The 18,081-nt window shown below is 47.2% G+C and overlaps 1 protein-coding gene across 1 annotated transcript in view; it reads left to right on the forward strand.

Annotated features, from left to right (window-relative positions):
* The window catches only part of MTPN (myotrophin), a 108,275-nt gene extending 90,194 nt beyond the window's left edge, over positions 1-18,081 (forward strand). Inside the window, exon 4 of the mRNA XM_063929006.1 lies at positions 17,169-18,081. Within this exon, the coding sequence (XP_063785076.1) occupies positions 17,169-17,255 (87 nt within the window). The 3' untranslated portion in view covers positions 17,256-18,081. The remainder of the gene's footprint in view (positions 1-17,168) is intronic.

Here is an 18,081-nt window from a genome sequence, read left to right on the forward strand (position 1 = left end):
TTGATGTCACGGAGTGGGTGCAGGGGGGAGCAGGATAGCAGCACAGGGTTGATGTCAGTATGCTTGTATGGGGCAGGGTGGAAAGCAGGCACCCACGTTCAGGAAATAAGCCATCATGGGCACACTACAATGATTACAGTGGGTAAATATGAAATACAAGGTAATCACAATCCTCAATTCTGTGGATATTTCTTCCAACCTATGAAAGTACCCGCGAGGCAGAGGTCTTATGCACACTACATAGATTACAATGAGTAGAAGTAGCAATATATGGAGATACAAAGTATGAAAAGCAACACAGCCACAGTATAAATAATTATTCTTTTAATAGCATTGGCTGGTAGCCGGATTGGTTGGTGCAGTTGGAGGACATCCACAGTTCCCACAATCTTTGGCACATGCTCAGTGAAACGGGTGGTCTTCTGTTTGCCGGCGGTCGGGCTCCCGGCGCTCAGTATACCGGCGCCGGGAGCCCGACAGCCGGCATACCGACAATTATTTTCCCTCGTGGGGGTCCACGACCCCCATAGAGGGAGAATAAAATAGTGTGGCGCGCCACCGTGCCCGTAGCGTGGCGAGCGCAGCGAGCCCGCAAGGGGCTCATTTGCGCTCGCCAAGCTGTCGGTAAGCCGGCGGTCGGGCTCCCGGCGCCGGGATGCTGGTCGCCGGGAGCCCGACCGCCGGCCACCCGTAGTGAACCCCTTTTTCCGTGTGAAAGGGTCAGCCCGAGTTGAAATTCCCAGGACTTCAACCCAGGAATTTACCAGGGTTGGAGACCCAGGAATTTCAAACCCGGGTTGACCCTTTCACACAGACAAAATACCTGCGTTGATCCACAAATTACCGGGTAGAAATTCTTGACCCAGTAATTTGCTTCTCTGTGGGAGAGGGGGGGTCAGACTGGCAAAACGACCCAACACTGAAATGCCAGATAATTGCCAAGATTTGTCTGAAAAGGGTATGACCCACAGCAGACAAGATAATGGGAATGACACTTCAATTAGAAATGGGACGTCTCTCATTCTACTGTGTGCCTGGATCCTGGTGCAGTGATTGGCTGTGTTCTGCGAGTACTTCTCCAGCCGTTGCAATTTCTGGATCCGCCGTATATAGGCGACGGGGACATTTGTAGACTTCTATTCACTGTACTCGCTCCTGCATTGCGTTCAGCTACATACCTCTGCTGCAGATCTGTATGGGTTTCTAGAATGTAAGCTGGAAGTTCCAGGCCTTCAGATGAGGCTGCTTCAGTGGGAAAAAAAAAAGAATCTGCTAGAAAATGCTTGTCTTATTTGAGAGGATGCACCCGTGTATTCATCTTCTGCATAACTCCTACAAATGGCTTTATTTTATTTTTTCTATATACCATTGTAAACCATCTCGAAAGGTCCCCCGGTCTTTTTGCCCACCTGCACCTTTTCCTACATTGCCAATCTTCCATAAGAGTTGATTGCAGATAAGAAATCTCTGCAGGCAGCGCCACCAAGTGCTGAAGCGCAGAGCAACGTCTACCAGCAGCGAATTTGTCACTTTGCGGAGCGCGTCCTTTGGGGCAGCGTTGTGGTGAAAGAGAATCTACTCACAGTTCTCTCTGACAACTGTTAAAGCTGACATTTGTAAGATGCGGCTGTCAGCGGTCCAGGTTACTGGGGAAAGTTATTCCCTTCCATAACAATTCGGTAGCATGTGATGAATGGCACCTACTGTCGCATAGTAATGAGGCCAGGACACTATTCCAATGCAGTGGCTGCTCCAGTAAAATAATTCATTTTGTTAGTGGACAAGAAAACAGTAGCAAGCAGTCTTTACCCTGCAACAGTTCCAAACAAGGTTTGCCTTTTGAAAGGGTCTGTTACACACAGGTTACAGGCCACAAGCTAATCTCCGTGGCCACAGTAGTAGTTGGGCTGTGCAGGGCTATTTAATCTAATCCTCAGTGCCCCCCAACCCCCCCCCCCCCCCCCTTCTCCCTTCCTTCCAAGGAGCAATTCATTAAATTGCAAAGCTACTTTTTATTTTTTATTAATAGTAATTATTGGAATGCTATTTGTGTTTTTCATAAGGTTTTTTTTATTTAAGTCTTTACTTTAGGTAATTACACCAAAGAAATGATCTATTCCTTTACTGCCTGTAATTGCTGTCCATTTAACACCTTGTTAGTGAATCGTTCCCTTAATGTGTTGAAAGTGTATTTGCTTTTGTCAATTCGGTATGCTAATTGCAGTTATGAGTGCAACCATTCTACCGAATTTTTTAATATTTCCATGGCAACGGAATGATTTGTTGTGATTGGCTACGTTACAGAGCTGGAGTGGTAAGCTCGTCACAGGGGCTCTCTATGCAGATGTGTGATTTTTATTTTTTTAATTATTAAAGGTTGTAAATAGTAGCCCAGTATACAGTATGTTTCCATAGCAAATGCGAAAGTTCTGCACTCTGACAGCTATGAGACGTGGGGAGGAATACTTTTTTGCATGCGAATAACCCTGAAAGCAATCTGTTCTAATTATCATTCCTTGTAAAGCGCTGACGACGTATTACACTCTTGTGGGATCATGACGCAAATATCCTACGATGACCAACCTAAGGGGGCGACTCAATAACAAAGAGGTCAGAGGTCCCTGCCCAGAAGCTTACACTCTATAGGGAAATAAGCATTAGTACACAAGGATTGGTGCTACATACAGTATTGCATATAGGTACAGCACTTGGTGGGCTGTACGAGCCAGTCACACAAGAATGTTGGTCAGGAGGCTGAGAAGGTGAGTAAAGAGGAAATATGTAAAGTTGTGTGTGGACAGTATAGAGGGGATGTAACTGGGTAAAGGAGCTTATGAATGCTAGTGGTTCTGGAATGTGATAAGCTGTCTGAGAGGTGAGGTTTCAGGGAACGCTTGAAGGTATGGAGACTAGAGGAGAGTCTTATTGTGCGTGGGAGGGCATTCCACGGAGTGGGTGCAGCCCAAAAATGTCCTGTTACCATGAATGAGAGCAAGTTATTCATGTGGATGAGAGACTCTGATCTTGGGGGTTATTCAGGTTTGTTGGCAAATAAGGACACTGATGGGCAAAACCATCCTGCACTGCAGGTGGGGCAGATGTAACATGTGCAGAATTAGATTTGGGTGGGTTATGTTGTTTCTGTGCAGGGTAAATACAGGGCCGTTTCTAGCCAGTGTGGCTCCCGGTGCGAGATTTAAAAATGCGCAATGGGCGTGGCCTCATCTGAAAAGACTATCTTACACCCCAGTTTTTGACCCTGCACCAACAGATCACGGGCACCATAGGAAAAATAAAATCTACCATATTAAGCCCCACACAGTAATGCCCCCTCCACCATGTTATGCCACACACCGCAATGCCCTTGATACATTAAATCCCCACATTACGGCAGGCAGGTGTCCCCATTTTACACATTACGGCAGGCAGTTGTCCCCATTTTACACATTACGGCAGGCAGGTGTCCCCATTTTACACATTACGGCAGGCAGGGACCTCTTCAACAAAGAGACGGAGAAAAAAAAAAAAGCTATACTTACGTTTGCACTGCAGCGGCATCTGCCGGCCAGAGATCTTCTTCCATCCCGCTTCCCGGTCTTTGTTCGTCCCGCGCCGGCCCGCCTCTCCAGTCTCCCGTCGTGTCCTGGCTCCCCCTCCTCCCCGTCATCAGTACTGCACTCGGGGGCGGGGTTTCGTGCAATGACTCGTTTGCGTCGTGACATCACGACACAAACGCGTCATTGCACGAAACCCCACCCCCTAGGCGGAATAGTAATGACTGGGAGGAAGAGGAGCCAAACAGAGTGACTTAGAGCCGCGGCGGGTGCCCCGTGCAAATGCACGCCTCGCCCGCCGCAAGAAACTGCTCTGGGTAAATACCGGCTGTTTTAATTTATACTGCAATTTTAAATTTCAGTTTGAACACACCCCACCCAAATCTAACTCTCTGCACATGTTACATCTGCCCCACCTGCACTGCACATGGTTTTGCCTATTAGTGTGCCTTTTGGTTTGCTAACAACCCCGAATAAGGCCCCTTGTGCAGAGCGGAGAGGTCGGGTTGGGAGATAATTTCAGATAAGTGAAGAGATGTACATACTGTAGGTGTAGTTTGGTTGATGGCCTTGTGTGTAAGTAAAAGTAATCTTGAATTCAGCAGAATCGCGCTAGCCAGTGGAGGGACTGACAGAGCGGAGCAGCACAAGAGGAACGTCTAGTGAGGAAGATCAGCCTCGCAGGAGAGAATGAGTGCAGGAATTAGACTATTTGCAGCGTCTTATGTAAGATATTACTGGCAGCTAGGAGTGTTTTACCTTTTACACACGAGCCATTTTCCAGCTTTGGAGGAGGCGGTTACAGTCATGTTACATGTGCGTCACATTGATTTGCCAGGTTAACGATCTCAAGAGCCCCCTTTTTGATCCTCGCTGAATTGGGTGTCGGGTGGTGAGAGCTTAAACTCTTGAGGTTGGTTGATAGTGTTCTATGGTTATTTGCCAGCTCAAATCAGCATTGTAGCTTCAGCACAGCTACAATGTTACACTAAGGGGGCGAGTCACAGAAAATTACGGCACAGCAGCTCCATGCCTTTTCTGTGCCACCTATTACCAGCTTTTCAGTCTTTGCTTTTCATTGAAACTGCCACCAAAGGTCCTTGTTATATATACTGGCAACTGTGGCACCCAGCGACTGGCACCTAGGCAGAGGCCTCCAGTTCATGTACTAGTCTAGAGTAACGGGGCCAATGTGCAACCTTCTAGTTTAGGTGGATTATGGGAACAAGAGATACTCCGTTTTGGAGGAATGGTTCCAGGGTTACCAATAATGACAGGGAGACGGTTGCTAGAGACACCGGTTTGAAATTTTATTGTTCCTTGTGACCTTGATCTAGTCACTTACGGGCCTATTCATGAAGCAGTGAAAAGTGTGCAGAAGTGAGACGGTGGAGAAGTTGCCCATGGCGACCAATCAGCTTTGATGTAACATTTATAGTTTGCATATTATAAAATTATACAGAGCAGCTGATTGGTTGCCATGGCCAACTTCTCCACTGATTCACTTCTCCACACTTTTCACTGCTTATGAATAGACCCCTCAGCCGTACTGTGCCCTAGACCGCAAGAGGAATGTGATCTCCCTCCGAGTAGGGGAACGCTCTTCCATTCTGTGTGCAGACAAAGAACACTTAGGTGGAATATTAACGTCCTATAGACAAGTAATTCAGCATCTAATATAAGGTTATGTGGCAGGCCGCTTCCGTCTGGGCAAAGGCGCCTTATCTTCGGCTGTACGGAGATGGTAACAGAAGCCCCCATTAGTCCCAGCTGCACATAACAAATGATGTGTCTGGCAGCAGTCGCTCTGTGCAGAGCGATAACATCACATGGGAAGCTGTTCATCTTTCCAGGAAGGGGTGAACGGACAGCTGAATGGCGCGTGCCGCGTCATCGCCCTGCGTTACTTTGACCGCCTTTCCATAGAAAGCGTTTGGCCGATCTGGCATTGCCGATGAGAAAGCTGAGGTGCAGATAGCTGCGGCCGGGCAGATAAGGAGTAATGCGGCATCCTGGAGCGTGAGGCAAATTGCAGCGTTTGTCATCGGTAACGCGGAGCGTGACAAGTGGGCTTCTGGCTGAAATAGATTTCATGTTTAGAGAGAGAGAGAGTGATTTTGCTGTCTCCCCTCATAATGGAAAGTGATGGTCTGACTTTTCTACACATCCGTGGAAGGGTGTCTCTGGCAGCGGAAGGGTGTGTATATGAAAGTGGCTTCTCTGCTGTGATTAGAGTGCCCACGACCGCGCCACGTCACCTGATTATTTCACCCAGTGGTAGCATGTATACTGCATAGAACATGGGAGATAGTATAGAACACAATGGCCCAGATTTATCAAGCCTTGGAGAGTGATAAAGTACCAGCCAACCAGCTCCTAACTGCCATGCTACAGGCTGTGGGCTCTATTTATGAAGCAGTGAAGAGTGGAGAAGTTGCCCATGGCAACCAATCAGCTTTGAATGAAGCCTTTATCAAGTACATTCTATAAAATGTAAGAGAGATGCTGATTGGTTGCCATGGGCAAATTCTCTACTGCTCTGTTTCTCCACTGTTTTCACTGCTTCATGAACAGACCCCTGAGGGGTCTATTTACTAAGCCTTGGATGGAGATAAAGTACCAGCCAATCAGCTCCTGGTTTTTTTTCAAACCTAGCCTGTGACATGGCAGTTAGGAGCTGATTGGCTGGTACTTTATCTCCGTCCAAGGCTTAGTAAATAGACTCCTGAGTTTGAAAAATGACAGTTAGGAGCTGGTTGGCTGGTACCTTATCACCGTGCAATTTATCACTCTCTAAGGCAGGTATGTCCATACTGCGGCCCTCCAGCTGTTGAGAAACTACACATCCCAGCATGCCCTGACACAGCTTTAGCATTCTCTGACAGCAAAACTGTGTCGGGGCATGCTGGGATATGTAGTTTCACAACAGCTGGAGGGCCGCAGTTTGGACATGCCTGCTCTAAGGCTTGATAAATCTGGCCCAATGTTATATATAGTCTTTATCCTTTAGTTGTGTTTTTGTTGAGCATTGTTGTCTACAGTGAAGATTATTAGAAATATACCTAAAAATATGATTTGACCCTTGACCCCCGTTTCTAGGACATACTGTAGACGCAGCCTGTGTCCGCTATTCATCTATGGGATGCTTGCCTGCACTAGTGTACCCATTTGGCTACAAATTTGGGATGTGTACCCCAGCACTTTAATCCTTATGTTTTCAAACAAAAAGCCATTAACACCGCTGCACGTACCGTTTTCATCAATTGGTATTAATCATTGAAGATACGTGATATCTCCGTAGCCAGCGAGCCGCCTCAGAATAAACGTGAATGCAGGGAATAATTGATGCCTTTCATCACTCTCTCTCTGATTTTTGAGATTAATCTCCGTCAAGATGTGTTGCTGTCAATCTTACTTCAACTGGACTGTAGTTTTATCAGCAGTGTCCTTCACACGTATGGAAATTCCACTCTGCTGGTTTTCCTTCCGCCTTTAAAGACATTTTTATATATTTCTCTAACGTCCTAGTGGATGCTGGGGACTCCGAAAGGACCATGGGGAATAGCGGCTCTGCAGGAGACTGGGCACAAAAGTAAAAAGCTTTAGGACTACCTGGTGTGCACTGGCTCCTCCCCCTATGACCCTCCTCCAAGCCTCAGTTAGATTTTTGTGCCCGAACGAGACGGGTGCAGGCTAAGGGGCTCTCCTGAGCTGCTTAGTGTAAAAGTTTAAAGTAGGTTTTTTATTTTCAGTGAGACCTGCTGGCAACAGGCTCACTGCATCGAGGGACTAAGGGGAGAAGAAGCGAACTCACCTGCGTGCAGAGTGGATTGGGCTTCTTAGGCTACTGGACATTAGCTCCAGAGGGACGATCACAGGCCCAGCCATGGATGGGTCCCAGAGCCGCGCCGCCGGCCCCCTTACAGAGCCAGAAGAGTGAAGAGGTCCGGAAAAATCGGCGGCAGAAGACGTTCCTGTCTTCAATAAGGTAGCGCACAGCACCGCAGCTGTGCGCCATTGCTCTCAGCACACTTCACACTCCGGTCACTGAGGGTGCAGGGCGCTGGGGGGGGCGCCCTGAGACGCAATAAAACACCTTTTTTGGCAAAAAATACATCACATATAGCTCCTGGGCTATATGGATGCATTTAACCCCTGCCAATTTTACCATAAAAAAGCGGGAGAACGGCCGCCGGGAAGGGGGCGGAGCCTATCTCCTCAGCACACTGGCGCCATTTTTTCCTCACAGCTCCGTTGGAAGAAGGCTCCCTGACTCTCCCCTGCAGTCCTGCACTACAGAAACAGGGTAAAACAAGAGAGGGGGGGCACTAAATTGGCATATAAATATATACAGCAGCTATATTAGGGAAAAACACTTATATAAGGTTATCCCTGTATATATATAGCGCTCTGGTGTGTGCTGGCAAACTCTCCCTCTGTCTCCCCAAAGGGCTAGTGGGGTCCTGTCCTCTATCAGAGCATTCCCTGTGTGTGTGCTGTGTGTCGGTACGTTGTGTCGACATGCATGAGGAGGAAAATGGTGTGGAGGCGGAGCAATTGCCTGTGTTAGTGATGTCACCCCCTAGGGAGTCGACACCTGACTGGATGGTCTTATGGAAAGAATTACGTGATAGTGTCAGCACTTTACAAAAGACTGTTGACGACATGAGACAGCCGGCAAATCAGTTAATACCTGTACAGGCGTCTCAAACACCGTCAGGGGCTCTAAAGCGCCCGTTACCTCAGGTCGATACAGACACGGACACTGACTCCAGTGTCGACGGTGAGGAAACAAACGTATTTTCCAGTAGGGCCACACGTTACATGATCACGGCAATGAAGGAGGTTTTGAACATTTCTGATACTACAAGTACCACAAAAAAGGGTATTATGTGGGGTGTGAAAAAACTACCCGTAGTTTTTCCCGAATCAGATGAATTAAATGAGGTGTGTGATGAAGCGTGGGTTTCCCCTGATAAAAAACTGCTAATTTCTAAAAAATTATTAGCATTATACCCTTTCCCGCCAGAGGTTAGGGCACGTTGGGAAACACCCCCTAGGGTAGATAAGGCGCTCACACGCTTATCAAAACAAGTGGCGTTACCGTCTCCTGATACGGCCGCCCTCAAGGAACCAGCTTATAGGAAGCTGGAAAATATCCTAAAAAGTATATACACACATACTGGTATTATACTGCGACCAGCAATCGCCTCAGCCTGGATGTGCAGTGCTGGGGTGGCTTGGTCGGATTCCCTGACTGAAAATATTGATACCCTGGACAGGGACAATATATTATTGACTATAGAGCATTTAAAGGATGCATTTCTATATATGCGAGATGCACAGAGGGATATTTGCACTCTGGCATCAAGAGTAAGTGCGATGTCCATTTCTGCCAGAAGAGGATTATGGACGCGACAGTGGTCAGGGGATGCGGATTCCAAACGGCATATGGAAGTATTGCCGTATAAAGGGGAGGAGTTATTTGGGGTCGGTCTATCGGACCTGGTGGCCACGGCAACGGCTGGGAAATCCACCTTTTTACCCCAAGTCCCCTCGCAGCAGAAAAAGATACCGTCTTTTCAGGCTCAGTCCTTTCGTCCCCATAAGGGCAAAAGGCCACTCATATCTGCCCCGGGGCAGAGGAAGGGGAAAAAGACTGCAGCAGACAGCCTCTTCCCACGAACAGAAGCCCTCCCCCGCTTCTGCCAAGTCCTCAGCATGACGCTGGGGCCTTACAAGCGGACTCAGGCACGGTGGGGGCCCGTCTCAAGAATTTCAGCGCGCAGTGGGCTCACTCGCAAGTGGACCCCTGGATCCTGCAGGTAGTATCTCAGGGGTACAAATTGGAATTCGAGACGTCTCCCCCTCGCCGGTTCCTGAAGTCTGCTTTACCAACGTCTCCCCCCGACAGGGAGGCGGTATTGGAAGCCATTCACAAGCTGTATTCCCAGCAAGTGATAATCAAGGTACCCCTCCTACAACAGGGAAAGGGGTATTATTCCACGCTGTTTGTGGTACCGAAGCCGGACGGCTCGGTGAGACCCATTTTAAATCTGAAATCCTTGAACACTTACATAAAAAGGTTCAAGTTCAAGATGGAGTCACTCAGAGCAGTGATGGCGAACCTGGAAGAAGGGGACTGTATGGTGTCTCTGGACATCAAGGATGCTTACCTCCATGTCCCAATTTGCCCTTCTCACCAAGGTTTGTCGTACAGAACTGTCACTATCAGTTTCAGACGCTGCCGTTTGGATTGTCCACGGCACCCCGGGTCTTTACCAAGGTAATGGCCGAAATGATGATTCTTCTTCGAAGAAAAGGCGTCTTGGACGATCTCCTGATAAGGGCAAGGTCCAGGGAACAGTTAGAGGTCGGAGTAGCACTATCTCAAGTAGTACTACGACAGCACGGGTGGATTCTAAATATTCCAAAATCGCAGCTGATTCCGACGACACGTCTGCTGTTCCTAGGGATGATTCTGGACACAGTCCAGAAAAAGGTGTTTCTCCCGGAAGAGAAAGCCAGGGAGTTATCCGACCTAGTCAGGAACCTCCTAAGACCAGGACAAGTGTCAGTACATCAATGCACAAGGGTCCTGGGAAAGATGGTGGCTTCTTACGAAGCGAGTCCATTCGGCAGATTCCACGCAAGAACTTTTCAGTGGGATCTGCTGGACAAATGGTCCGGATCGCATCTTCAAATGCATCAGCGGATAACCCTGTCTCCAAGGACAAGGGTGTCTCTCCTGTGGTGGTTACAGAGTGCTCATCTCCTAGAGGGCCGCAGATTCGGCATTCAGGACTGGGTCCTGGTGACCACGGATGCCAGCCTGAGAGGCTGGGGAGCAGTCACACAGGGAAAAAATTTCCAGGGCTTGTGGTCAAGCATGGAAACGTCACTTCACATAAATATCCTGGAACTAAGGGCCATTTACAATGCCCTAAGTCAGGCAAGACCTCTGCTTCAGGGTCAGCCGGTGTTGATCCAGTCGGACAACATCACGGCAGTCGCCCACGTAAACAGACAGGGCGGCACAAGAAGCAGGAGGGCAATGACGGAAGTGACAAGGATTCTTCGCTGGGCGGAAAATCATGTGATAGCACTGTCAGCAGTGTTCATTCCGGGAGTGGACAACTGGGAAGCAGACTTCCTCAGCAGACACGATCTTCACCCGGGGGAGTGGGGACTTCACCCAGAAGTCTTCCACATGATTGTGAACCGTTGGGAAAAACCAAAGGTGGACATGATGGCGTCCCGCCTCAACAAAAAACTGGACAGATATTGCGCCAGGTCAAGGGACCCTCAGGCAATAGCTGTGGACGCTCTGGTAACACCGTGGGTGTACCAGTCAGTGTATGTGTTCCCTCTTCCTCTCATACCAAAAGTACTGAGAATCATAAGAAGGAGAGGTGTAAAGACTATACTCGTGGCTCCGGATTGGCCAAGAAGGACTTGGTACCCGGAAATTCAAGAGATGCTCACGGAAGACCCGTGGCCTCTACCTCTAAGAAAGGACCTGCTCCAGCAGGGACCATGTCTGTTCCAAGACTTACCGCGGCTGCGTTTGACGGCATGGCGGTTGAACGCCGGATCCTGAAGGAAAAAGGCATTCCGGATGAAGTCATCCCTACCCTGATCAAAGCCAGGAAGGATGTAACTGTGCAACATTATCACCGTATTTGGCGTAAATATGTTGCGTGGTGCGAGGCCAGGAAGGCCCCTACGGAGGAATTTCAACTGGGTCGATTCCTGCATTTCCTGCAAACAGGACTGTCTATGGGCCTCAAATTAGGGTCCATTAAGGTTCAAATTTCGGCCCTGTCAATATTCTTCCAAAAAGAACTAGCTTCTGTTCCTGAAGTTCAGACGTTTGTCAAGGGAGTACTGCATATACAGCCTCTTTTTGTGCCTCCAGTGGCACCTTGGGATCTCAATGTAGTTTTGGGTTTCCTAAAATCACATTGGTTTGAACCACTCACCACTGTGGACTTAAAATATCTCACATGGAAAGTGGTAATGCTGTTAGCCCTGGCTTCAGCCAGGCGTGTCTCAGAATTGGCGGCTTTATCCTATAAAAGCCCTTACCTAATTTTTCATACGGGCAGGGCAGAATTGAGGACTCAGCCTCAATTTCTCCCTAAGGTGGTTTCAGCATTTCACTTAAACCAGCCTATTGTGGTGCCTGCGGCTACTAGGGACTTGGAGGATTCCAAGTTGCTGGACGTAGTCAGGGCCCTGAAAATATGTTTCCAGGACGGCTGGAGTCAGAAAATCTGACTCGCTGTTTATCTTGTATGCACCCAACAAGCTGGGTGCTCCTGCTTCTAAGCAGACGATTGCTCGTTGGATTTGTAGTACAATTCAGCTTGCACATTCTGTGGCAGGCCTGCCACAGCCAAAATCTGTAAAAGCCCATTCCACACGGAAAGTGGGCTCATCTTGGGCGGCTGCCCGAGGGGTCTCGGCTTTACAACTTTGCCGAGCAGCTACTTGGTCCGGGGCAAACACGTTTGCTAAATTCTACAAATTTGATACCCTGGCTGAGGAGGACCTGGAGTTCTCTCATTCGGTGCTGCAGAGTCATCCGCACTCTCCCGCCCGTTTGGGAGCTTTGGTATAATCCCCATGGTCCTTTCGGAGTCCCCAGCATCCACTAGGACGTTAGAGAAAATAAGAATTTACTTACCGATAATTCTATTTCTCATAGTCCGTAGTGGATGCTGGGCGCCCATCCCAAGTGCGGATTGTCTGCATTACTTGTACATAGTTATTGTTACAAAAATCGGGTTATTGTTGTTGTGAGCCATCTTTTCAGAGGCTCCTTCTGTTATCATGCTGTTAACTGGGTTCAGATCACAAGTTGTACAGTGTGATTGGTGTGGCTGGTATGAGTCTTACCCGGGATTCAAAATCCTTCCTTATTGTGTACGCTCGTCCGGGCACAGTATCCTAACTGAGGCTTGGAGGAGGGTCATAGGGGGAGGAGCCAGTGCACACCAGGTAGTCCTAAAGCTTTTTACTTTTGTGCCCAGTCTCCTGCGGAGCCGCTATTCCCCATGGTCCTTTCGGAGTCCCCAGCATCCACTACGGACTATGAGAAATAGAATTATCGGTAAGTAAATTCTTAATTTTTGCTTTTTATTTGTAACTAGGTGAAGTACTCGGCGTTGCCTAGGATTTTAAGAATGTCTGTTTCCAAAAATAAATGTAAATATTAAACACACAGTATAAATAACATTCTAGATGGCTGGGGTGGTCTTCAGTATGCCGGCTGTCGGGATCCCGGCGCACAGTATACCGGCGCCGGAATCCCGACAGCCAGCATACCGACACTTATTCTCCCTCGTGGGGGTGCACGACCCCCCTGGAGGGAGAATAAAATAGCGTGGCTCGCCACCGTGCCCGCAGCGTGGCGAGCGCAGCGAGCCCGCAAGGGGCTCATTTGCGCTCGCCACACTGTCGGTATGCCGGCGGCCGGTATGCTGGTCGCCGGGAGCCCGACCGCCGGCATACCATTACTACACCCGATGGCTGAATACTCGTGCTTCGCTATGGGATGAGGATGGTATATTAGAATGATAGTTCGTTAATTTACGTTGGTTGGAGATCTAGTATATAGGCATATCTTGCTTCCCTGACGCACTTTGTGTAATTGCTGGACCCCTTTTTTGGTCCCCCCCCAAGGTACCCTGCTCTTCCCACTATACAACTCTCAGTCTGTGGCTTCCTGCTGCCTCCATTCCCCTCCTCACATCATGTCACTGCCCCTGTCACATGCAGCCCTGTCCTCACTGACACATCACTCATCTCCTGATATACTCTCTGCTGCTGGGGACCCTGCTCCTCCCACTATATAACTCTCTGTCTGTGGCTTCCTGCTGCCTACACTCCACACATGTCACATGCAGCCCTGTCCTCACTGACAACGTCTATCATCTCTTTACATACTCTGTGCCCCTGGTACCCTGCTCCTCCCACTGCATAACTCTGGCTGCCGCCATTCCCCATGTCGCTGTCCCTGTCGCATGCAGCCCTGTCCTCACTGACACATCACTCATCTCCTGATATACTCTGTGCTGCTGGAGACCCTGCTCCTCCCACTATATAACTCTCAGTCTGTGGCTTCCTGCTGCCTCCATTCCCCTCCTTACATCATGTCACTGCCCCTGTCACATGCAGCCCTGTCATCACTGACATATCATGCGTGTCCTGATATAGTCTGTGATATAGTCTGTGCTGCCGGCTCACCCCTAGGGGTGCTAGTGGTGTGTTACACTCTGGGAACAAACACTGTGGGGGTCAGACACCCCTAGTGGTGGGACAGCAGCACTGAGTATTTCAGCAGACAGCATAACTCTGGAATGCCTGGAGCAATTTACACCAAACTTGCTATACATACGACTTACACTCCAGGCATTCCAGAGTTATGCAGTCTGCTGAAATACTCAGTGCTGCTGTCCCACCGCTAGGGGTGTCTGACCCCCACAGTTTGTTCCCAGATTGTAAGGCATATGTGTACCAATTTTTGCGTACATTGCTGATATACTCTGTGCTGCTGTCTGCTGTAGGGGTGCTAGGGATTTCAAATTGTTTTAGTTGCTTCCGCCGTTTGTTAATACGATTGTATGCCTCATTTCACGATCTTCACTTGTAAACTGTGGATTTGTAAGAAAGACGGAAGGACAAATTTTCGCTTTTATATAGTAGATTAGTTGCCGATTTTATTAATCACAAAGTTGTAAAACGTCAGATACGCTAAGGGTTAATCTCCCTCCTATCATCGTCATGCTCCGGCATTTAAATAAATCTCGCCTAGTCTTGTGCGAGCCTCGTCTGCTGTATATTAACATATTGTGTGTTAAAGCACAAGGTTTCCAAATGAGCAATCCCTGACTGTAACGACAGGAGAACAGATGAAGTAGTTGAGAGATATAGATATATATATGTATGTGTGTGTCCTTTTTTTATTTTTTTATTTTTTCTCTATGAAACATGCTGTACAAATATTTATGTATCAACTACTTCATCTGTTTTTGTCATTTACAGTCAGGGATTGCTCATTTGGAAACCTTGTGCTTTAATAAGGAATAATGCACCGCCTACTGAAATTATACATATATTAATGTGTACATTTTTAGAAGGGAGCAATAACTCATCAGCGTTATTTGTGTATGTGTTTTTTCTTAAAACATCGATGCAAGACTGTATCTGCCCATAAGATATTGCAGTGTAAAAGGCACACGCAGGCCGAGTACACCACTAACCGATGTATCCGCCGACAATGTAAAGATTGGCATGGTGGTGTGCACAAACAGATTTCTGCATACACTCTTACCGATCCACCGCCTGATATGTCTGGCAGCAGTCATTGGAATATGCCCGCCCACTTTGTGACGGCCTGTTCAAAGGCTGCTGCAGCAGACCTATCGTATGGTTGGCGGGTGGTCGTACACACAGCCAGATGTAGTGATATATCTTTCGTACGATGTATCACATGGTGTGTACCCAGCATAAAATATATATCTGTCAGTTACTTGCAATGTATCTGCTCCTGAACCAGGCATCATGGGAGGTATTGAGCACAAAGAAACGTGTTGGGTCACAGTGGAAACCTCTTGAGCCGTCCTGACGGATCTCTCACGAAACGTGTTGCCTGCTCCTCGCCAGCCGCAGAGACCAGATGAAATACATTGCATCTGAGATTCACGTGTTCTTGCTTATTGCGTCCTAGAGCTAGCCGGAGATGTACGAGCATAATCAAACCCCTTTGAGATCCGATTACTGATAAACGCACGACGCTAGACCGCAAAACCAATTTCCCACCACAGTGAAAATCTGCTGAAACTAATTACTATTTTTAAAAGCAATAAAACTCCCAGACCCCAATGCAGCGCACCAGAAAATAGATATGGTATTAAGTGCAATTTTTATTTTCATTGTATTTATTTATTTTTTTGTTTTTTACGCTCTAAGGTATTTCCTGTAACTCGGGGAAAAATATAAATGTGTAGCTTCATTTACAAACACTGTATACAGCACAGGAAGCGTGTCATTATCCCAGTTCGAGCTGCTGGTTTTCTGTTCTTCTGTTTTTTTATTGGTTTATTTACAAAAACACTGAAATCCGCACAAGAATCTAATAAGCTATTGCCTAGGAATGAGAAGTGCTGATATTAGACAGAGGTTTGTGCGACTGACCTTTCTCACCGTATTTCCTGTTTGGAAACCTATAGAACTGTTGTGACTTATCGTAAAATGGACTTTAGCCAGTCTGACCATGATGCAGAAATAAATGACCAAAATATACCAACAATCATTTGAGTATAACGTCTCCCACCTGTACTGGTTATAATGTAAGGTTATACACAGTATCCACTTTTATTTCCACCCATATATTGTGTTCATGCTAGCACCCTGGACCTGTCGCAACCCATGCAGTTCCTCTTAACTGCATGGGGTGTTGCTCTCTGCTCTGATGCTTTTAGCACACTCCAGTCTGTGTGTCAGTACTGAGATAGAGTGAGCTAGAAGCACCAGAGTAGAGCAACACCCCCAGGCAGGAAAGAGGAACTGTACGGGTTGTGACAGGTGCAGGGTGCTAGAATGAACACTATTGTACACCCATTACCAGCCTGTAATGCAGCCCCCCCCCCCCCCCCCCATACTTATACAGTACAAATATGCACGCACCACCACCCCTATATGCATTCATGCACCCCCCCTCCAAATACACATGCATGCACCGCAACCCCCATGTACATAAATGCCCCACCCTCCTTACCTGCCTGTCTTCTCAGTCTGCAGTACTGTCCACATAGTGTACCTGGTGATATCACAATGGCAGATTAACATCTGGGGAAGACAGATGCATAGTGGAACCTAAACTTGAGCAGCTCAATGTTTTCCTGTTGTCTTATCCATGAGGCACCAAAGATTCGCCGCCTTTTCCTCTGTGTATAAGACATCTGCGCTGCTGCAGAAGGCACGTGCGCACCCACCTTAGGGGGAGCCGTGATTACAAGAAGAAAAGATTTGAGTGTTGATGATGGCACACTTAAGTCATAACTTTTGTCACTAAGGGGGAGTCCATTTGTTTTTGAGGTCTCTCTCTTTTTGCCGATGGGTGCACGTGCACAACGTTGGGCTTTTAGGTGCCCACATGCAGCGTATCCAGTACTTTGCGCAGATTTAGCCGCTTTACGTGTGTAAACCCAGTGCACCCGGGTGCGATAAAGAATTGGGCACCCATTGGCAAAACAATTAAACACTACCCTTCGAGTGTTCATGACTTACAGGCACCCAAGAACAATGGAGTTCTCTTATATACGTGTTTAATGGATATACCACTCTTGGGGGTGTGGTCGCGCATCTTTTTCTTCCACCTGCATCAACTCATGTTTACTGAACACAGACTGCTAGAAGATGTTATTTTTAATATGGTTAACTACTAGATTATAGAAGAGGGATATAAGAGGTTCTACCTTGCATGCCAAGCCCACAAGTTTGATCAGCTTGTGTTCTGCCCTCTACGTAAAGGTATTAAGCACATTCATGTTACATGAGTGAGTGCAGCTACAGAGTTTCATGCATTATTCCGTTTTGTTTTCCCAGGGAGCCGATAAAACGGTTAAAGGACCTGACGGACTTTGTGCCTTGGAAGCTACAGACAACCAATCTATTAAAGAACTGCTTCATTGATGGGGACTGGAGATTATCTGCACCATTTGCCTCTTACTGCTGTCTTATTTCTTTCTCTCTTATTTTCTCTGCCAATTTATTCGTCCTCCTCACCTTACACCTGAGGACTCGAGTTAACACTGGGAGGAGCTCCTTCCATAGGATAGGCTTCGAAGATATGGATGTACTAATGTCTCAAGCAGTGTTGGGTAATAAAAGCATTTACATGAAGACCATAGCGGGGTGTGGGTTAGCCCTGTTTTAAAGAAGTGTTGACTCTTGTTCCCACCACTCCTGACAATAGGGATTGTGTAACAGAAGTTCTTATTTCGTTCCCCAAATGCGATATAACCTTTTTTATTTTTGCTTCTTATGTCTGTTAGATACAACTGTTCTATTCTGACGTTTTATACATGTACTGTACATTACATGACAGATTATATAGAGCAGTAACCGCTACCAATCTAAGAATATATAAGACGCACACTCCACTGTGGGGCCGTTTAGGAATAACTGTTCTAAGAAAGAAAAAACTGCTACAAAATAGTTTCTTGCCTGATCTTTTCTTCATATATCTTTATTTTATGAAACAAAAATATCTTGTGAATGGTAAGGACAGAATATAGAATGTTCTAATCCTTGAGGCTTTGTCCTCCCGTCCCATTTGTTTTCTGGTTTCTCTTATTTGAACTTTTGTTTCCAATTATCGATCTAGGACTAAAGCTTTGTATTCTTAAATTAGACGGATTTTGAGGTCGTGTTTTTTTTTTTTTTCTTCTTTTTTCCTCTCCTGCCACTGACGCAATATGTGCATTAAACCACTGCAGTGATGTTTTTGAACTCTTTA

Source organism: Pseudophryne corroboree, chromosome 6 (assembly GCF_028390025.1).
Source record: "Pseudophryne corroboree isolate aPseCor3 chromosome 6, aPseCor3.hap2, whole genome shotgun sequence".
NCBI classification, from domain to species: domain Eukaryota; kingdom Metazoa; phylum Chordata; class Amphibia; order Anura; family Myobatrachidae; genus Pseudophryne; species Pseudophryne corroboree.